This window comes from Myotis brandtii, unplaced genomic scaffold (assembly GCF_000412655.1).
Source record: "Myotis brandtii unplaced genomic scaffold, ASM41265v1 scaffold385, whole genome shotgun sequence".
In the NCBI taxonomy this organism is placed as follows: Eukaryota; Metazoa; Chordata; class Mammalia; order Chiroptera; family Vespertilionidae; genus Myotis; species Myotis brandtii.
The window spans coordinates 157,193-179,947 of NW_005364785.1; the positions used below are offsets into that span (position 1 = coordinate 157,193).

The window sequence follows — 22,755 nt, forward strand, 5'->3', positions numbered from 1 at the left end:
GGGGGGGGGGCTTTGCCTCCAGATACCATAGTTCTCTTCCTAACAAGTAGGCATTCAGGGCTTCAGGTGCTGGGGCCTGGCGGGGACGCCCACAGTGGCCTGGTGTGCAGGGTCACAATGCCCGCATTATGGCTGCCCCTCTGGTGGGGCCCAGCCCGTGAGCCCTGCAGATCAAAGGCTGGGAACCGAGTCCCCAACAAAGGGCCAGGGAGCGCCTCACCGCTTTCTTCTCTCTGGGGTGTGAAAGGAGCTGCCATCACTGGCTCTGTGCAGAGGGAACGGATGCCAGAGCTCAGGGCGGGTGGGGGGCCTGGTGCGGGAGGAAGGAAAAGAGGCCTCCCCTCCCCGACCCTGTGTGACAGGCAGGAGGCGGCATGGAGGTAGGTGCCAACGGAGGGGGCGGGATCCGGCCCCTCACCCTGCTCAGAGGGCCCCAGGCCCCGGGGGCACTGACAGCTTCATCAGTCGCTACTTGGGAGGTTTTCTCCTCTGAGTGGCAGGGCCCGGCCTTCCCTGGTGTGAAGAAGACAAGTAAGAGAAAGCAAACAGCGACAGTGTGGGAGCGTCTGTCAGCTCAGGGCCTCCATCAGTTTTAAGGCCTCCCAAGCAGTGAGGGGGCGGGCCTTTGGGGGTTGACCCCACTGGGGAGGCAGCTGACATTTGTCTTGGGGTTGCCTCTGGAGTCTGGTGGGAGTTTAGCGAGCAAACACTGTCTTCCCAGGGGACTTGACACAGCCCAGCGGCTCCTGTGGTCTGGGCTCTGCCCACACCCCGTCTTGAGAACCAAAACATTTTGCCCAGAAAGCAGAAGGAAGAGCGGTTGGCCTCTTGGGTGAGTCATCGCATGGAAGGCAGAGAGCAGCAGTGAGGAGAGAGGTGGGGCCAGCCAAGGAAGGAGAAGGGCCTTGGAAACGACAGGGCTGGCTTCAGCTGTGTGGCCTGGAGTCAGTTAATCAACCTCTCTGAGCTGAGCACCACGGAGAAAGAAGCTGCCCTGCCTTAGGGCAGGACCCAGGCAGAGCTGCCACCTGCCGGCATTATGGGCCCAGCTACAGGTGGCCTGGCCCCAGGGACCATTCCCGGTGAGGCATGTGTGTGCCTCCGCCTCCCTCTCCGGGACCCCAGGCCACATGCTGAGCCCTCTGCAGGACGTCTTTGAGTCCCCAGAGTGCCGTGTTGACCTGTGTTAACAGTATTTGAGTCGGGGCCTCCCAGTGGTCACAACGGGGGCTCTGCTGGCAGCCTGGGCCTGAATGTAGATCTCAACCTCGGGCTCCTTTTCTACAAAATGGGCTCATTCATGTCGGTGAAGCATGCTCTTCTTTGATACAGAACCTAGCACGTAATAGGTGCTCAGTTAATGACTGCCCCTGAGACAGCTGCCCACCACACACACACGCACGCACGCACAAGCACTGGGCTCAAGCCGCTGTGGCAGGCCCCACATCACATGTATGCTTCTCTTTCTCCTGCTGTGAGCACAGCATTTCACATGTTAGTAAGTGTCTATTGCGGGAGTCATGGGGACCCCCTCCTCCAGGCTGCCCACCTCACTTTGGCTCCAGCTCTCAGCAGCAGCCCAGCAGGCCTCTCTTGTCAGTTTGCTGCCCGTTAACCTTCCCAGGGCTTTGGGCTGCTGGACTAACGGCGTCAGAGAGGTGGGCGACTTCCAGGCACCCAACCGCGCAAGACACCTTTCCTGGCTCATTCTACCAGGTTGGGGCCCCTGGATATCATCCAATGAACTCCAATTTCTTCCAGAGATACTGCCTGGGTCCGCCCGGCACATCTGTCCCCTGTACCCCTATATCCCCTGTGTCCTGGGCCCAGCTTCTGTTCTAGCTCTTTCCTCTTCCTGGACCTGCACGTAGGGAATGCTCAGCGGACAGCCCAGCCCCACCTCCAACCTGGCTGCTTGTAGAGTTGGGGCCACAACATGGGGTCTTTCAATGGCCAATCTCAGGTGCTTGCTTTTGGCAGCAGTGGGAGAGACATGAATTGTGTTCAAGGGCGTTTTTAAAGGCTGGTTCTTTAACAGGGTTGCTGCTGCTTTGAACTCTCCTGCTGCTTCTGTTTTATAGGTATCGACTTTTGTGATCATAAAAGTAACGCATGGCGATTGTAAAAAATGTGGGAACATTACAGAAACGGTGCCTCCAGCCTTCCGAGAGCGCCTCTGCCACAGGCTGGCATAGATCCTTCGGTCTTGGTGGCCCCTTGGCACGTTGCCCCCTAGTCATTCTTCCTCACTGATTAGGAGTTTTTGACACCCCCTCGGGCCCCTCCACGCTATTTCCTCCTCCATGACAGCCTCTGTTGCTTTCTCTCTTGCAGCCAGGCGCCACTCCCGGGTCCGGCCCAAGGTCACGGTCCTGAACTATGCCTCCCCGATGGCCACTGGCGGCCGGCCCCTGAATGAGATGGCCCTGACCCCTCTGACGGAGCAGGAGGGGGAGGCCTACCTGGAGAAGTGTGGCAGCGTCCGGCGGCACACGGTGGCCAACGCCCACTCGGACATCCAGCTGCTGGCCATGGCCTCCATGATGCACTCGGGCCTAGGCGAGGAGCCCGGGGCCGAGGATCAGTGCCTGCTCCTGCCGCCCCGCTTCTTGCCGCCCCACCGCCAGTGCTCCAGCGAGCCCAGCATCACTGACGGCCCCGAGGAGCTGGAGGAGGTGGCCGGGGGCTGCCCGGAGGACTCGGAGCCCAACTGTGCCTCCCTCAGCTGACTGCCACCGGGGGACCTCCCAGGTCTGCCCAGCAGCCAGCATGAGGACAGCCCCATCCTGTGACTCACCAGCGGGCTCTTCCTTGGGGGCAAGGCTGCCTCGTGTCTTCTTGGGGACAAGCCTAGTCTGAGTGCCCGGGGGGAATCCCTGTTGTCAACCTCTCTGTTTTTGTGCCTGTGACCACCTGTTCGCAGCCACGCAGACCCAGCGGCCTGGTACCCACTTTCTGATTTCCAGCCTGGCCTGCCTGACCCGGGTTTCATCTCTGGGCTTCCCCCCTCAGATCCTGGACTGCCCAATGCCCCCCAGGGCACAGCCCGGTGCCCGTGGCGTTGCTGTGGCAGGAGGCTGTCTGGGCCACACCTAGAGCCCAGAAGGACGTGCGGGAGTTCCCCTCTGGGTCTGGTGATGCAGAGGCGTGTGGGTGAAAAGGTACCTCTCCTTCCCTGTGTGTGGGGAGTGGATGGAGACGCAGCCCCGACCAAGCAGGGCCCTGGGAAAGCGCCTTCCTCCTTTTAGTTTCAGGATTACAGGGAAAGAGTTGCCCCCTGGTGCTGAGGGTCCCCTACGTCACATCCCGGAAGCCACCAGGTTGGATGAAGCCTCTGCATTTCCCCCCAGGCTTCCTCCCACACTCACAGAGCCAGCCTCCCTGGGGGCATTGCTGGTGCCTTCATCCCTCTCTGACGTCAGAAACTGACCGTTCTCCTGTTGTGGGTGAAGGGCCGAAGGGCTGGCTGATACCAACCAACTAGTCTTGTTCCTGGATTTGACTTGAATTTTTAAAATGTGCGTCGTTTCAAAACCCATTGTTTGCGAATATTTGCACGGAGGGTCTCGCACTGCTCCTTCCCAATGGAGTGTGTCTTCAGCAGCCTCCAGGAAAGGGGACGAAGCGTTTGGGGGGTGAAAGGGATCTGCCGTGGGCAGGGCTCACGGGCTGCAGTACTCGGATCCAGAATGGCCTGTGTTTGTGAGTGTCATGGTTTGTAGGAGGAGCCGCAGTGAGGTAGGGAGACAGCTGCCTCCTGAGCAGAGGCTGTAGCAATGGAATGTCTCGGTGCTTTACCGTGGGGGTGAGGGGGGGAGGGGGAGTAAGGTGGAAGTATATAGGACCTTTTGGAGAGATGTTCATTCCCTGTGAATACAGGGAATTCAATATGCCTGGAATTTCTAACCCCTGAGGCCTCCAAATGCCTTTGGTAGCGTGCTGTCTCCTTACTGCTGCTGCCAGGGCTGGGTTTCTGTCCACCAGGAACTTCTGTTCTCTTTGTCTTTGCCTATTGGCCCCACTCGGAACAGCTCCAGAAGGGAAGAGAGGGCTTCCTGGGACCCTTCTGGCACCTCCTGGGTGTCCTGTTAGGCTTGGAAAGTTTGTTAATAAAAATCTCAGAGGCGAGAGCCAGCTTGGCTTCGAATGAGGCGGGAGGAGGCCACGGGGGGGATGAGGGCAGGTTCGCCACCAGCAGGGGAGGGGCCTTCTGAGCACCTCTGAGCCTGGACAGCATTCCCCTCCCGGGCGGAGATCCAAACCATGACCAGAGCTGTGCTCTGGGTGGCTGCTAATTTGGAGCTTGTGTTTTAACAAGTTGTTTCATGTTCATCCTTCCACGAGAGTGACGGGAGATCTGAGAACGTCAAACAGACACAACCAAAATCTCGGTGGGTGTGCGGCATAAAATCCACACGTTGGTGGTTGTGCGTTAGCAGACTGAGCATCAGTAGGTAACAGCACGGGATGTGCTTAATGGATGGCTGCGGTCCGTTAGCACACGGAGCACTTGAGACTGGGCTGTATTGATCCAGGCAAAGTAATTAGTCATGCTTGGGTTTGTTTGTGGGCTTTTGGTTTGTTTGATTTTTCGTTTACAACGTTAGCACTGCATACGTGTTTCAATGCCTTTTCCATATAGTAAGTGGCCCCGATGCAGATAGCGGTCAACGAAACACGTGCGCTCCCAGGTGGAGAAGGGGAGGGTCAGTCCAGACCCAGGGAACTTGACTTTGCTGAGTGCTGTTAGCCAGTTTCACCTCTAATGTCCACACCGGATGTTTGCACAGTAAACACTTCAGACTGTACCTGTCCACACGTTATTGATGTTCATGGGCATTCCAGCCATCAGAGGGGGCGCAGGAGGGGTAGCTGGCGTGTTTTAACACTTTCTCCCCTTCACGACATGAAGATCCCTTTTCATCGTTGATCTTCCTGTGGCTGAGGTTCAAGGACAGGAAGCGATCACTCTCAGTGAGCTCACAAACCCAAACACCTTTCATGCTGCCTGTTTCTGAAACGGATCCAATAAACGTCGTTTCGTCCACGCCACCTTCCCTGCTCCCTGGGGTGGCCCACGCCTGGACTGGATCGTCAGCACAGCAGAACATCGGGCGTCCTGTCCTCACGCTCTGTCCCTGCTTTTCCTGCCTCCACGTCCCTTTTCCTGTTGCCTCCCTTCGGGGTTCGGCAGCGGCCTTGCCCAGCTGGCCTCCCGGGGTTTTGTTTGCCGCCCTTGTCTGGATGGGCAAGTCATTTCCTGGAGCAACAGCCTGTCTACGGAGCCTGGAAAACACCACACAGCGTCTGGGAAGGCGTTAGAACCTCTGCCCAAAGCGGCCTGGTCTCTTCCCGGGGTGTTTGGGTTCGGGGGGATGCTCACCCTACTTACTCATGGTGTCTCCTGCATTCCCCTCTAGTTCGGTTTGGCAGAAAGAATTTATAATGTTTTATACTCTCGGCCTAAGTTTTCCTAGGAGGGCGAGAGCAGCATCAGCCCGAGGCCTCTGAAGGCTTAGGAAGCGCATTTATAGAGGCGTGACCTGAACTGAGAGACGGTCCTGGAGGGCGGAGAGGGGGGAGTGTGTACACTTTTGTTGAGTCTCCCGAGGCTGTTGCTATGGGAAACAGCCGCCATGTATTCAGCCTCAGCAGATTTCAGTCCTCGGGGCACCGCCGCATCCACTCACCCGTCCACTCATCCACCCATCACGTGTGTGGAGCTGCCACTGTGCGTAGGCACTTTTCTTGGTGCTGGGGATATGTGAGGGATGTCTCCAGGTGCCTGTGTTTTGGGAGCTTACAATCTTATTAGGGCAACAGGGATTTCAAATAAAGAGCCACACCTGATGGAATAAAATGGCAAAAGGCAGTTGAGTAGAGGGTTGCCTGAGGTGAGGTGGCTAGAGAAGGTTTCTCTCTTTTTAAAAAAATATTTTCTAAGAGGAAGGGAGAGAGAGAAACATCAATGATGAGAGAACCTGAGGTGAGGCGGCTAGAGAAGGTTTCTCTCTTTTTTAAAAAATATTTTCGAAGAGGAAGGGAGAGAGAGAGAGAAACATCAATGATGAGAGAGAATCACTGATTGGCTGCCCTCTGCATGCCCCCTACTGGAAATCGAGCCAGCCCCCTACTGGGGATCAAGCCGGCACCCTGGGCATGTGCCCTGACCAGGAATCGAACTGTGACCTCCTGGTTCATAGGTCAATGCTCAGCCACTAAACCACGCCAGACACGCCAGACACGCCAGCCAGGTGAGAATGTCTCTCTTAACATTGACTTGAATTGAGACCTGAGTGATAAGGAGCCAGCCTTGCAATGTGCTTTCATTCTCTATGGCTGGTGCAACAGATCGACCACCGATTGGTAGCTTTACACACACATTTATTGTCTCTCAGGGCTGCAGGCTGGGAGTCTGACGTGGGTCTCCCTGGGCTGGGGTCACGGTGTTGGCAGGGCTGTGTTCCTCTCTGGAGGCCCTAAGGAGGCTCCACTTCCTCACTTGGGAGCCTCCAGAGGCTGCCCTCTTCCCTGGCTCCTGGCTCCTGGCTCCTGGCCCTCTTCCTCCACCTTCAGAGCCAGCGATGGTGGGTGGACTCCCTCTCTCCAGCCTGCACTCTGCTCCTTCTTCCACTTTGAAGGACCCTTGTGGGCCCACCGGGCCCATCCCGGTAACTCAGGATAATCTTCATGCCAAGGTTTCTGTGGGCACTGCCTTTGCCGCTCCCTCTGCCAACATCTCTCTCAGTAGGAAACAGGCCAGACACATGGTGTGCTAGGGACCCTTGGAGAACAAGACTGCATCGGGCCGGTGGGTGGGTCTCAGTGTCCAGGGCGCACTGGCTGGCCTGGCCCACAGGCCTCGGAGCCTGGCCTCCACCCATCAACGCCTGGACTCCCCCATTGACCATGATTCTGGAATTTCTTGCTCAAATCTGTTACTTCTCAGCTCATATGCCTGTCAGGCCCTCATCACCCCCATCTGGACCTCTACGACTTGGTACCAATTTGTCTGCAGATTTCATCTCTCCTGTGGACATCCCCAACTGATTTTTCTAAAACTCAATCCTTACTAAAACGTCTCCCTGCCTTCCAATTAAAGCCACACACCTGAACTTGTCTTACACCGTTGCCCAGTTCTTCACTCTACCTTCAGAAGTATGCCTTGTCACCAAGTCACTCATTCAATTGGTTCTTCATTTTTTTTGGCCTTTTGGCCTACAGTTGAGGGCCTTTGAGAAGAATCCTAAGCAATGTGAATATCTTGAATCTTAATAGTCTCTTGAATTCTTTCGTACTCTCAGGACCACATAACTTTCAAGAAATACCTAAACTTCTGTCTTACATCAGTTAAATATCTCATAGTTTTGTCTGGGGGTCCAACTTATGAGGTCATTCCATTCTCTGCAGACTGATCTAGGATCAAGTCAATTGCCTGTCAACAAAAATGTTGGCTGCCCATGCTAAGGTAGTTTGGAGACGGGCTCAATAAATAGAAACAGCATAAGACTTCTGGTTCTGGCTATAGGGGAAGGGCTTGTCTCAGATTAATCTTCCTGCCAAAATAATTATAAAAGTTGGGTGAAATATATAAAGCATCTGTGTGAAGGAATTGGAGAACACCCAGTCCAGAGGGGATGTGAGAGGCTATGACCTCTAAGAGAAGGGAAATGTATTGGGCAATCTTCACATTCACCCTGGTTTTTCCTGAAGGCATTTTTCCAAATCACTGGTGCCGGTGGGTGGAGGGGAAGAATGGTGATAGCAGAAGCAGCAGTCCTACGGGGCTGAGATCAGAATTGAAGGCTGCCAGAGTAGCTGGGACTCGAAGGGAGAATGATGGAGAGGACTTCATGAGACAGCTACTTTTCAAGCTGTTGGCTGACTTCTCAGATGAGCATACAGTGAGAACTCCAGGAAACCCAGCAGGAAACAGCAGCTGGGAAGCTAAAGAGCTGAACAGATTTGAGCTGTTGCACAATGGTGAGGAGACAGAGGTTCAAGTCCCACTGAGGTAGAGGGGCTTTGACAGACATCCTGGGCTTTTGCTTAAGACCCCAGAAGGGCCACACTCTAGGAGTAAAAGTCATGCTCAATAGGAAGGTGGTGGACTAAAACACAACTACATCAGTAATTACTTTAAACATAAATAGACTAAACATTCCAATGAAAAGACAATCAAACCAGATTAAAAAAATAACAATATGCTGTTTATAAGAGACACTTTAAATGCTGAGACACAGAAAGATTGAAGATAAAAAGATGGAAATATATATACCATGTAAACACTAGCAAAAGAAATTTGGTGTTGCTAATTTAGTTATGCAAATTTCATAATGATAAAGATTCAAAAGAAAGATATAAATTATAATACATTAATTATCATTTATTGGTCATCAATTACTAGTATATGCTAAACATCACCCAAAGTATTTCACATTCATTGTTTTGTGTAATCCTCTGAGCAATTTTATGAAGTAAATGTTATCATCTCCATTAGATGAAGAATTGAAGCTCTGAGAGACTGAGCAATTCGCTTCAGGTCACACAGCTGGAAAATAATAGAGACAAGATTCAAACCTAGTTCTTTCTGACCTCTTGCCAAAGAGCTTTTAACTATTGCTCTGCTTTCTCAGCACCGTACTGCCATTTGGAGAGGAACGCTGAGGCCACAGGAGAGGACATTCTGTGGGACTCCTGGGTCTCTGCCCGGGAAACCCTTTAAGAACTAAGGTTATCTAGCTGACTCTTGCACATGCGTGCACATCACACACACACACACGTGTAAATACTCTGCTCTTGCATATACATGATCCCCCAAAGGTACAGAGACCTTCAAGTTGATGGACTACTGACCTCTTTGCATTTCTTAGTCCAAATTCTCAAGAATCAGGTCTGGTTAAAGAATCATGTATTCGTCCCTGATGTAGTCAATCGCCGAATCCACAGAGAAACCAGGGGACGCTGTTTATAAATTTTCTCCTCAGTCACTCTGCTGCCACTGTGGTCAGTCAGACCTTTTTCCATGTCTAGGGACTGGGTGACCTTTCAAAAATTACTTAACCTCTCTTTTCTTCTTCTGCAAAATGCAGTTAGTATACCTACTTTGCAGAGGAAAACACACACACACACACACACACACACAGGAAACAACTTAAACATCCATCGATGGATGAATGGGCAGACAAAACGAGGTATGTCCACACAGTGAAGTTCTATCTGGCAATAAAAAAGGAGCAGCTTACATACGACATGCTACGTCATGGACAGACTTCAAAGACGTTATGCTGAGTGAAAGGAACCAGACACAGGAGACCACATGGTGCATAATTCCATTCATGTGAAATGCCCGGCAAAGGAAATTTATTGACACGGAAGATAGCGTAGTGCTTGTCTCGGGGGTGGGAGTAGGGATTAACTATACATGGGCTTCAGGGTTCTTATTGGGGGGATGGAAATGTTTGTTCTAAAATTGATTTATGACTTAGTAACTCATAAAGTTACTAAAAGTCTTTGACCTGTACACCTAAAATTGCTTTTTTTTTTAACCTGTGGTAAGAAATACATAACAAAATGGGCCATTTTAATCACTGTTAGGTGTGTGGTTCTGCAGCATCAAGCACATTCACATTGAACCCTCATTGCTATTCACCTTCAGAACATTCTCATTTTCCCCAACAAAAGCTCTGTCCCATTAAATAACTCCCGACAACCCCTCCCCCAACCTCTGGCAAGCACCATTCTACGTTCTCTTCTATGGTTTGACTATTCTAAGTACCTCATGTAAGTGGAATCATACAATATTTGTCCTTTTGTGATTGCCTTATTTTGCTTAGAATAGTGTCTTCAAGATTCATCTGTATTGTAGCATATGTCAAAATTTTCTCTTTTTTTAAGGCCAAGTAATATCCCACTGTAGGTATATAACACATTTTGTTCATCCATTCATCCATTGATGAACATTTGTGTTGTTTCCACTTTTTTTACTATTATGAATAAGACTGCTATGAATATGGGTGTATGAATATCTTCAAATTGGTGGATTTTATAATATGTAAAACATATCACAATAAAGTTATTATAAAATAAAAAACAAAATATTTTTTTCAAAATCCAAAGAGCTAATAAATGGTAGATGCTGTTATCAATAACTTGAAAAATTGGTAAATTTGATCAACAAAGTGAGTTTTTAAAAATTAAGTTAATTTAATAAAAAAAGATATGTTCATGATTAAGAAAAAGGAAAAATACAGAAAAGTATATAGAAGTATCTGTAATCTCACTTAGAGATAAATAAACATTGAAAGGTTACTACACAAAAGCTACTAGATTTTAATTTTACTTTAACTGAGTAGAAGAAACTGAACTGAAATGAAGAAGTTGCTGAACTCAGGTTCTCCATTTAACAAAGCTATTCATTCCTAAACTACCTCTCCAGAGGCAACATAAGTTATAAAAAATATTGAGTTTGTTTTTCTATGTAAATACATGTTTCTTGAGGGTCAGAGTTTAATTCCCCCACATGGACAATTGTTTCATAAAAATCAGAGGACATTTCTGATGTTTAAACAAATAAAGTTGTCTGAGTTTTTAGATGAAAAACAAAAGAACAAAGCTGAAAATCTTAGCAAGCTTTTAGATAAACTTCAAAGAGAAATTACTAGGAATGACTAGTTTGCAAGCCAAATAACTACAAAGATGACAGATCACTGATTTAAAAAGCAGGAAGAGCCCTGGCGAGTTTGGCTCAGTGGATAGAGCATTGGCCTGAAGATTGAAGGGTTCTGGGTTTGATTCCGGTCAGGGGCACATGCCCAGTTAAAGGCTCGGTCCCCAGTAGGGGGTGTGCAGCAAGCAGCCGATCAGTGATTCTCATCATTGATGTTTCTAGCTCTCCCTCTCCCTTCCTCCCTGAATTCAATAAAAATATGTATTTTTTTAAAAAGCAGGAAGGAGTGATTGTAGCTGATGTCTAAAATAAATCCCAGGAGGCTGTACATGAATTCTGAATGTCAGTCCATTTTCTTCTCCCTCTGAATTGATTGGTTCTTGGTTTTGAATGTGTCTGCTCCAGCCCGAATGTTCTCACTCAGAGGTGGAGAGTAAACACATTCCACGTTCAGCTTTCACTCACTGCAGAAAAGGATTACTTAAAACTTGGAAATAAGGCAAAAAGTTAGGCTGCATGTCCTTTCGAAGTCATAGTTCAGGCTTACCTCATTTGCAAGGAGAATGTGTCCATGTTTTATTTTGCTATTTATCTATGATAATAAAAGGGTAATATGCTAATTAGACAAAGTCTTCTGGACGTCATTCTGGATGCTCTACCTGATGAAACTGGGGCTGGAGGGAAGTCAGCCTGGGTCCTGGGTGCCCAGCAGCTGGAGGAGGGAAGCCTGAGTCCTGGGTGCCGAAGGGAAGCTGGTACCGGCAGGCAGGGGAAGGAAGGCCTACTCTTGCACGAATTTTCATGCGTCGGGCCGTTATTTCATGATAGCCCAGATACTGTGAAGTTACATGTTAATCTGTATTTTTTTTCAATCTGGTAGGAAGGGAAACTCCAAAGGTTATAATTTTAGTAGCCTGAGGGACATGAACAGTTTCTTCTGTAATCTACCAATCTTATTCTAACACTAGAGGCCCGGTGCACAAAATTCATGTGGGGGGCGGGGGCGGGGGCGGGGGGCCCCTCAGCCGGCCTGCATCCTCTTGTAATCCGGGACCTTTCAGGGGATGTCGACTACCGGTTTAGGCCCGATCCCATCAACATCTCTCTCACAATTCGGAACTGCTGGCTCCTAACCACTGGCCTGCCTGCCTGATTTCGCCCCTAAAACTCAAGCTTCTTCTTTTTTTATTTGTAATATTTATATTTCTTCTTTACCAGGTGTACCAGTTAATAATGCAGTTTTTTTCAATAGATGGAGTTACACATATGTTGATATATATGCGATTTGATATGTATGCTATTTTGTTGTATTGACAGCAAGCTTCAAAACTTCATATGTCAAATTTGCTGATGGTGTTAACATTATAGATATTTTTACACTTAAAATTGTCGATTTCGTGCCAAAAAAAGAACATTTGCGGGAAGTTTTAATTAATTACTTTATTTTGAAAAAAAGTGCTGCTAAAAGTTATCGTATACTTCGGGAAGCTTATGGTGAACATGCTCTATCTCAAGATACTTGTGAATGCTGGTTTAAATGTTTTAAAAGTGATGATTTCAATGTGAAAGACAAAGAACGTCCAGGGCAACCGAAAAAGTTTGAAGACCAACAATTACAAGCATTTTTGGATGAAGATGCGTGTCAAACTCAAAAACAACTTGCAGAAAGATTAAACGTTGCTCAGCAAACAATTTCCGATCATTTACAAGCAATGGGAAAGATTTCAAAGGAAGAAAAATGGTGCCACATCAACTAAACGAAAGACAAATGGAAAACCGAAAAGTCATCAGTAAAATGTTGCTTCAACAGCACGAAAGAAAGTCTTTTTTGCATCGAATTGTGACTGGCAATGAAAAGTGGATTTAATGGCGTTTAACATTATTCCATATTCCGTACAGAGAGCTAAGCATGGTAAACACAGCAAATACTTAATACTTATGGGCTTCTATACAAACACCTTCCAGCCAGGAATGTTTGATAGGCCGTCTCCAAACTCGTGAACTGGAAAACCTAAAAGCAGAGTGCTCAGATTTCAGGCATCGGGTGCTAGTCGCAGGATTTCTATCCCAATTAAACTCTAATTCTGAGCTCTCAACAGTCTGGACACACTGCCCTTCACTATCCCCGAAGTTTCTTATTTGTCACTATCCTATTTTCCTCTGCTTCAAACCAAGGTAACGAACAAAACCTTTCATTTTGATCTTTCTGGCCGCAAGGGAACAGCAAACCTCAATCAAAATAATTTCCCACCAGAAGTCACACTGCAAGGCTGAGGACTATAGGGCTAACCATGTACCTGGTACATGCTAATAACAGGCTCACGTTCTAGCGGTAGGCGCCCAGGTGTCCTCCACAATCCCACAATCCTCTAGGCGCCCAGGTGTCCTCCACAATCCCCCAATCCCACAATCCTCTAGGCGCATGTTACTATCCTGAGTACCATAGGCAGCTGGATTTGTGTATTTATACATATCTAAAGATAAAAAAGGGACACAATCCTCTAGGCGCCCAGGCGTCCTCCACAATCCTCTGGTCGCATACTTCTGGCTCTTCTAGCTCCTCCTTAAGTGGTGTTTCCTTCAGTCACCTTGCGAGTCCAGGGCCTCTAGTTGGAGAGGATTTTTCTGTTCTTTGGCGTTGGTAGCTGTTTACTATTTGGAAACAGTTAAGTTTCGGGAGTCCTGCCGCTGCCATGAACATGTCGGTCCCAGGAGCACTCGTGAAACCACCTCCCATTCAGTCCTCCCGTCCTGGTTCCCAATGAGAAAGGTACTGTGCTGAGCCGTTTCCAATCGGATCTTCCTCTTCCTTCCCCAGCACACTCCCCACCTACTCCGGGCGACCACCCCAGCCCCGCAGACCCTGAAGACCTTCCCCCCTATTTCTTTGACTTTTCCCCAGCAAACTCGCACCCTATCGTGTTGCCTAGGGGCGCCCCTACCCGCTCCCTGTGGGCGGGGCCAGCCTGGCGAGGGGCCGTGGTGTTCTGGTCTCTGGTATTCCGGTTGAGTCGCGGTTATGGTCGCTGGCCTTTTATATATATGGAAGATTCTTTTTTGTTTTGAAAATGCTTTTCCTGGTGGATTACATGCACTCTTTCCTTGAATGCTCTTGGAGTCAGCTTGACCGTCTATTGGTTCCATCATAAGTGAATGAGCAGAACAAATCCTGTGACACGTGTCCATTCTCCATTGAATGAGAGTCATGATTTTTACCGTTTTAACAAATATACTTAACGCAGTGGACAGACCTCAGGTGATTTGAAAATGCTTTTCCTGGTGGATTACATGCACTCTTTTTCCTTGAATGCTCTTGGAGTCAGCTTGGCCGTCTAATGGTTCCATCATAAGTGAATGAGCTGAACAAATCCTGTGACACCTGTCCATTCTCCATTGAATGAGAGTCATGATTTTTACCGTTTTAACAAATATACTTAACGCAGTGGACAGACCTCAGGTGATACTTTCTCCTCCCATTTTCTGTGACTGTGTGTGTAGTATGCGCTGTTGGGTCGGCTCTGACTCTGGCAACTCTATGAATGAGTTATATCCTCAAAGCCTTGTCCTCAACAGCCCTGCTCAGCTCCCGTAGACCATGCCTATGGCTTCTTTTATGGAGTCGGTCCATCTCATATTGGGTCTTCCTCTTTTCCTGCTACCTTCTGGTTTCTGAACATGATTATCTTTTCCAAAGAACCCGGCCTTCTCTTGAGTGCCCGAGTAGGACAGCTTCAGTCCTGCGATTACTTACTCTATTTTGCAGAAGACTCAAAATAGATGCCAATTTAGTATGCAGATTCCACAGTACCCCCCCCCCAAAGTCTAACTCAGGGAGTTTGGTGGGAGTTCTAATGATACTCATCTCAATAGGCACCCAGCAGACCCCAAGGCTTTAGTCCTCAGGCCAGACACCTTGAGCAAGCCCTGCCGTGAACTGCCTGGTGGCGGTGGTCCTAACGCCGACTTGGCTCTCACTGTTCAGCGTGGTCAGAGATGAACAGGGTTAAACACTGGTGCCTTGGGATGGACTAGAGTCCAACAGTCCATATTCCTAAACCTCAATTTGGTGATAGCAGTTCATCTCAGATGTTCATCTCCCATTGGCTGTATCAGAACAGGGGCAGGGGAGAGGGGGTGACCAGGAATCTATCTATCTATCTATCTATCTATCTATATATATATATATATATGCCGAAATTGCTGATATTTGACTCTTTCTGACCTTACAATAATGGTGGTTTTGTACGGGTGGACCTAATAATTCCTCAGGTGTTTCTCATTTGAAGCAAATTTGGCAACCAACTTGTGAATGTGATGGTTGGGACATGGACTCACACTCTCTGGGGGAAGTGTTTTGGAGGTTTCATCAGGCTTAAAGCAAAAACGAAAATAAAAATAAAGATGCTCTTCCCAGAAAAATGCACAAAGTTCAACTTTCTGCATCCAATCTCGGGGTGATTGCTGGGCTCTAAGAGGCCAAGGATTCCTTATTTGTTACCCTTGTTTCACAGATTCCTTTCAGGAGGCTGCCTCCTCCCGGGGTGGAGCTTTGCTGCCCCCTACTGCCACCTGGGTCTCCAACTGGGTTGGCTCTATTCAGGCCTGGGCTCAGGTTTGGAGTTTTGTAGGAGCTAGAGAACCAGCTGTCATCTCACACCAGCTGATTGACAGTGATCCCATTCTGGGAAGGCGTGGGCACCACAGACTCACGGTTTCATAATTCACACATTACACTGAATGGTACTGTTGGTACAGGGTGTGGGGAAAGTTTGTGCTTTGACAGAACACCCATGCATCCCTTCAGGGTCATCAGATGCGGATTCTAGGGGAGCTGTTTTGTAGCTCTGTGCTGTAGATAACGGAGAGCGAGGCAAAGCCATTCTTGTTTCTAGACCTTTTGACTTCTCTCCCCTACTGAGAACAAAGTGAAGTCTTGCCTCCATGTGCACATTCATTTAGTAGTAGGTGTGTCTGTTCTTTGGATTCTCCTTTGACTGGGTTATAACATCTGCCTGTCCCCTTCAGTAAGAGTTAATAACATCTTTAACACGTGCTCATTTGATATCTGTCTAAGACCCATCATTGGACTCTGTTCTGGAAAATGATTCTTTAACAAAGGCCGGGATCCTATTAGAGATCTCTGGTTTTCATCTGAGATATGGAAGAGCCCGCCCCTTCCTTGAAAATCTAATTAAGGAGACACTCAATGTTGCTAGCAACTCTTTGAGATTTAAAGAAACCCCCCTCCTCTCCCCACCCTAATTCCCCTTATCCAAACAGGTAGCCCACCATGGTATCATTGCCTCAGGGGAGGTGTGCTGGCAAAAGCAAAACAAAGGAGTCTGCAAGTATGTCTGGATGTTGTTTCCCTAAAGCTGGAGAATTTAGAGGAGCTGGAGCAGACCCACATGTTGGAGAGAGAGGAGATGGGCCTTTCCTTTCAATAAAGCACTGAGACTCTACCTCCTGCTGAGGGAAGGAGAGAGAGGCAGGAGCATCAGGACCAGAAAATACCAGGATGCAGCAGATGTAGTAAAAGCAAGTGTTTAATGAACTTTTCATTCCTGTTGAGATCAGTGTACATATTATTTCTATCTATCTATCTATCTATCTATCTATCTATCTATCTATCTATCATCTATCCACCCATCTATCTATCCATGTATGTAATTTACTGTAGACAGTGAGAAAAAAAATTGCAAACACTGACCCTAAAGACATAAAAAAAGCCAAATTCGGCTCTATCAGCCTAGTTGTATTCTTTCCTTTTCTTCTTTAACAATGACTCCTAAGGACTATCAGATTAGGTTTGAGATACATTTTACTGTCAGGCTCCTAACTGTTCTAAAGGGAAGGGCAGCTACCTTCTCTAAGGACCTTTGGTGGGGCTTTGTCTACTTCACCAAGTTCAATGACCCGCTGCAGGGAAGGCACCTGGGATTGAAACAAATTAAGACAAAGAGGCCAGAGCTCCTCAGACAGGGTCTCTCTCTTCCCTTTTCCCTTTCCCTTTCCCTTTCCCTTTCCCTTTCCCTTTCTCTTTCTCTCCCCTCCCTTTCCCTTCCCTTCCTCCCTCCTCCCCTCCCCCTCTCCTGTGCCAGTCAGGATAGAGCAGAATGGAAAGCTAATTTTTCAGGATTTTGGGATCTACTTTTCAATGTGGTTTTATTGTTAAGCTTTCAGGGGCATAAATTCTGTGAGGATCAGACTTGCTGACTCACATATATGTTAAAATGTAGAAATCCCTACCCACCAAGCCAAAAACGTGTGCTTATGGATCATTCCCCAGCAAGGCTGCAATGATTACTTTATCAAGTAAACCCTGTTGCTGTTGGTCCCCATACCAAAGTTAATTTTAAAAATGTGACAAAATAAAAAGTGACAACAGTTTAACAGACATTCACAAGAATGAATCAGAAGTGTGAAGAAGTTACCCCAAAATAGAGGTGGAATGTTTTAAAAAAAAAAAGTATGGTTAATTCTGAGATTAATACTAAGTAGTTCAATTTATGGAGCTTAAAGATTACAGTGGAGTTTTATAAAGCATTGACACGTCTCACCAGCTTTCACACCCCACTTAGGGCAACTGAGTCTGTTTTAGAAGAGACAGGAAGAGCTTACTAAAGATGACTTTAACTGCCCCACAGTAGAGGCAGCCTCACTTACACTCACCCAGGGAGCTGGCCAGGGGGAGGATGCCGGCAGCAGGAGCCCTGGAACCTGGAGGACTGGGGCTTTCGTTCATTAGTTGGAAAGAAGTTTGTGCTGTTATCTGTCCGATTTCACACTTTCTATTTACCTGTTTAGTATCCTCTCTCCTAGGGCCTAACTTTGTTTCGCCCCACACCTGGGATGGAGCCCACAACCTAGGCGTGTGCCTGACAGGGAATCGAACCGTGACCTCCTGGTTCATGGGTCGACACTCAACCATTGAACCACACCAGCTGGGCTCACTTGTGTTTTAATAGATATAATGATTTCATTTTGATTCAGAGAGTACTTTCTGGGTAAAGATATGAGTGCAATATACAGGCTGATCAGAGAATATCAACAACAAACAGGAGGAATTAATCCTGTCAATCGAGCATTTGTTTTCTTTTACCTAATCTATAATAATAAAAGCGTAACATGCTAATTAGACCGGACGTCCTTCTGGACATCCTTCCTTCCAGACAAAGCCACAGTGGGCGGGGGCTGAGGCAGAGGTGGCAGTGGCGGGCAGGGGCCGGGGCCAAGGCCCTTGCATGAATTTCGGGCCTCTAGTATTCAGTAAGGGGCCATTCAGGAAACACTGTTTTGGTCATATCCTTGCAACCTCAACTAAGATGTCATCTAGTAAACAACCCTTTGTGCCTTTGGGAGATCACTGTGATTCTTCATTCGTAATCTGGGCTTAGAAAGAGCAGGTCATGCATCTACTCAGTGGAGCCCACTGACCCTGTTACCCCTCAGGCAACCCTCACCTCAGTGGTCGGGCCTGAGGGAGACCCTCTAAGGCTAAGCCACAGGCAGACAGGCCAGGGCTCATTTTTCACATTGTGCGTGGCGATGGAGTGGGAAGCCTAGGAGAGAGTGTGTTGCAGTAAATCTGAGTAATTTCTTTAAGCTCCTCCCCCTTCCATACAACCTGCTCTTCAATGGAACCCTGATTTTCAGTCTTTCTGTGATTAGTGTCCCTTTTCTCCCAAATTTGTGTTCGCTCCTTCTCACAAAACACATTAATGGCAGAGTCCAGATGGGTTAGGAAGACCCACTCACAAATTCTGCCGTGACAGTTAAGTTCTAAGAATAGCAGTGTGTGTGTGTGTGTGTGTGTGTGTGTGTTTTAATATGTTTTCATTGATTTCAGAGAGAGGCAGGGAGAGATAGAAACATCAATGAGAGAGAATCATTGATCAGCTGTTTCCTGCACGCCTCCTCCCGGGGATCGAGCCTGCAACCTGGGCATGTGCCCTGACCGGGAATTGAACCTGTGACCTCCTGGTGCATGGGACTATGCTCAGTCTCTGAGCCACACCAGCTGGGCAACAGCAGGTTTTTTGATAGAACTCTTGCACCGTGTGCTTCGATTTTTCAAGTCAGATTTCATCCCATGGCGTGTCATACAGCTATAAAATTTTTAAAAATTCATAGTGTCTTTCTTAATAGATCCACGCATTAATAAGTGTTAGCCATTAGATAACAACATCTAAATTCCAAATTCTGGTCCCCACTTTACAGGTATTTTATAATAATTCAAATTTTCAGGGCGGAGAAAGCTTTAAAGCATTAAAGGCTTAGGTGGCATTTAGCAAAAACAACCCGGCATTGTCCGATAACAGTGAAGGCTGTGATTCAAGGTTACAATCTGCAGACCCATCTCGCTGGATTTCACCAGATCATCTCTCTGGATACAGGGAATCTGGAGGTGCCAACCCCACTCTACAGATGCAACGGCAGCAACTATGAAACTACAAGTCATCATGCGAACCTGGGAACTTAAATGTTTTTCAAAAGAAAAATACAAATGACTCTTTATTTTCCCTTTTTCATTTCCCTAAAGCCGTGGTCGGCAAACTGCAGCTCGCGAGCCACATGCGGCTCTTTGGCCCCTTGAGTGTGGCTCTTCCACAAAATACCACGTGCGGGCGCGCGTACAGTGCGATTGAAACTTTGTGGCCCACGCGCAGAAGTCGGTTTTCGGCCTGGGCGAGTCTATTTTGAAGAAGTACTGTTGACATTTGGCTCTGTTGACTAATGAGTTTGCCGACCACTGCCCTAAAGGCATTGTACTGCCAAGGAGCTAGGCATCCCCCAAACACCTGATGGTATTTTTCTAGAAAACGATGAGTAGAATTTGAGGCAAGCCAAGAAAAGAGCAGCAGTAACTGAATGAAGGAGAAGTACTTCAAAGTCTTAAGTTAGAGAAACCTCTGAAATAATGAAAAACATCTGGTGATCAGAGACCGGAGATTCTCTGGAGAGAGGAATGACAAGCAAGGGCTCTCCCTGGGGGAATGTGTCCTAATTGCATGCACAAGTCACAAATGTTCTCTTAGTTTATCCAAGACTTCCTGGCATGAGCAGTGATGCAGGGACATTTTTTAATCTCAAACCTGCCCCCAAACTACCCACCCAACATCTCTTCACCTTTCGTTCTATTTCACTTTTTTCTCTTCTGTTTTTATTCCTCAAAATAAAAGTTGAATCATAGCCACAATTCTCAACCTGCGTCATCTCCTGGCACACATAAGCGAATGACTGAAATTCTGCAGCACCCCAAAAAAGGTATTTTTTGCCGATCTGACCAAAAAATCGGTGTGATTTTTATTCATTCACACCAGTGGCTATTGTTGTGTTGGCCGTTGTCATTTTTTTTTTTTTTAATTTCACAGTCTAAAGGAAAAGAGGTCAGTGCCCCTGACTAAATAGTCAGGTATTGCATGTTTTAAAAATTCTTGCGGCACACGGGTGAACATCGTTGTATTATGATATAGCCAGAAACTACAGTGGGGCCTTGACTTACGACTTGTGGCACACGGGTGAACATCGTTGTATTATGATATAGCCAGAAACTATGTATCTTTGCTGCAACAGCCAAAGGGTAGTAAGAAACTACCCAACTACAAACCAACATCCCAACTTGTTTTCCAAGAGCAAAATGTATGTCTTGAGGCAAGTTTCCTCTAACATTGGGTCAGATATGTCTGGGAAACGAGGAAACAATTTATTTTCAATTTAGCAATGTCCAAGAATATTGTCAAGCGATAAATACGTTAAAAGTTGATAAAATATAAACACATGGCCCAAACACTTGTAGGCCAGCTGAGTGACACCAGCCTGTCTCAGAGAGGGGGGCAGGAATTTGAAAAACACACCTGCTTTCCAGAAAAGACTTGCTTCCGAGTTGAAGTCTTAACAAATGCGTCTATTTGGAACGACAGTTTGATCATTACTTTTAGTCTGTATTCACAATGAATGACTAGTCTAAAATAAGGACTGGTGTATTACAAAATGCCAATGTTAGGGATTAAAAACATTGCTCATTAAAATTACAGTGAGACCCAGCTGACAGACCCAGTTGAAGTATTCTGTCAGCAAAAAATAAGCTAAAACAATTTTCTACTGGCAAAACCCTTTTGTAAGTATTGTTGATATGCTGCTAGTTAGAACCTAATGTCTTAAAGCAGAATTTTATGGCTGGAGTGGACCTTAGAAACATCTAACCCAGTGGTTCTCAACCTTGGCTGCACATTAGAATCACCTGGGAGTTCTGATTTCTGGGCCTCATCCTCCGGAAATTCTGTTTCTTTGTTATGGGGTGGGGCCACAACATTAGTAACAAAGAAACAATTTCCAGAGGATGAGGCCCAGAAATCAGGATTTTAAAGACTCCCAGCTGATTCTAATGTGCAGCCAAGGTTGAGAACCACTGATCTAACCCAACTCCTCATTTTACAAATAGGAAACCTGGAGCTGGAAATTGAAGTTAGATTAAAAACTCCCGTTACTATTTGGATTAAGATTCCTGAGTAGAGAAAAAAAAAAGACAAAAAAACCCCCACAAAAAACAAAGCAGGAAATGACTCCTCAGTACCTAATGCACAGTCATGCTTTTAATAGAAATTTGACCAGACCAGGAAGCTTTTAAATATCATTTCCTTTTTTGGTGAGGTTGAATGTTTTGTGGCAACATTTAACTTTTTCTGGTGAAAGTACATGTTTATTATAGAAAATGTAAAACATACAAGGAAGCACAAAGAAAATAAGCCATCAAAAATAGTTTATTATATTTCCTTCAGACATTTTCCTAGGCAACAAAAATAACCAGCATTTACTTTGTAAATGGAACATGACGATTACTTTTCCTCTGACACACAATCACAGGGACAGCAGGGGTTCCGGGGTCCCTGCTGAGAGAGAGGGAGCCAGTTGGAAAGCGGGGTAGCTAAGGGACAGACTGCCACCTAGTCGATGATCAGGGGGTACTGACAATGCACTGGGGAACAGGGTCTCTGCATGACCTTGATTTTCATTTAATTATTATTTTTTGTTAATCCTCACTGGAGGATATTTTTCCATTGATTTTTAGACTGGAAGGAACGGAGGCGGTTGGGTGGGGGAGACACAGAGAAACATCCATGTGAGAGAGATACATTGATTAGTTGCCTCTCGCATGGGCCCTAGGGCCAGGATGGAGCCTGCAACTGAGGTACGTGCCCTTGACCAGAATCAAACCCAGGACCCTTCAGTCTGGGCCTGATGCTCTCTGCACTGAGCCAACCGGCTGGGCATGATTTTCATTTTAGAACATAAACCTACCAGAGCAGGAGCCTAAATGTGGGGTAGGGAGGGAGGGTAGAGAGGTAAGTAAAGGTAAAGATCAAAGTGACTTTCCAGTCTGGCTCTGCCTGGAACCGAAAGCTTTCTTCTCCACAGAGTCTCTTTGCTTCTTCTTGAAATTGTGGCTGATCTTTTTTAAAAAAAATTATTAATTAAATTTATTGGGGTGACATTTGTTAGTAGGATTAGTATTCAAGTGTAGATTTCTCTGATACATGATCTGCATTGTGTGCCCACCACCCAAAGTCAAATCATCTCCCATCACCATACTTTGGCCCCCTTTACACGTTACTGCTTCCCCACCCTTCCTTTTGGTAACCACCACAGGGTCGTCTGTGTCTCTGCGTTTCAGTTTTATATCCCACATGAGTGAAATCATACGGTTTTTAGCTTTTTCTGAGGCTGATCCTGAACACTGGTCGGGGGCTCTGAAATGGCTTCTCAGGAGAGGCAGTACAATCTCTCATGGCCACACAACTTTAATCAGCCTTGTGCCAACTGTATAGTGTATGGGTCCTCTTAGATTCTTTTTTTTTTTTAAAATATTTTATTGATTTTTTACAGAGAGGAAGGGAGAGAGATAGAGAGTTAGAAACATCGATGAGAACGGTTTTTAGCTTTTTCTGAGGCTGATCCTGAACACTGGTCGGGGGCTCTGAAATGGCTTCTCAGGAGAGGCAGTACAATCTCTCATGGCCACACAACTTTAAACAGCCTTGTGCCAACTGGATAGTGTATGGGTCCTCTTAGATTCTTTTTTTTAA

General features: G+C 47.0%; 1 protein-coding gene across 11 annotated transcripts in view; it reads left to right on the forward strand.

Moving 5' to 3' along the window:
• PRR5L (proline rich 5 like) overlaps positions 1–3,534 on the forward strand; it is a 77,070-nt gene extending 73,536 nt beyond the window's left edge. For all 11 annotated transcript variants that reach the window (XM_005872638.2, XM_014544900.1, XM_005872640.2 and 8 more), the window contains one exon: positions 2,335–3,534. In XM_005872638.2, coding sequence (XP_005872700.1) covers positions 2,335–2,729 — 395 coding nt within the window. In that variant the 3' untranslated portion in view covers positions 2,730–3,534. The remainder of the gene's footprint in view (positions 1–2,334) is intronic.
• Positions 3,535–22,755: the final 19,221 nt, after the last annotated feature.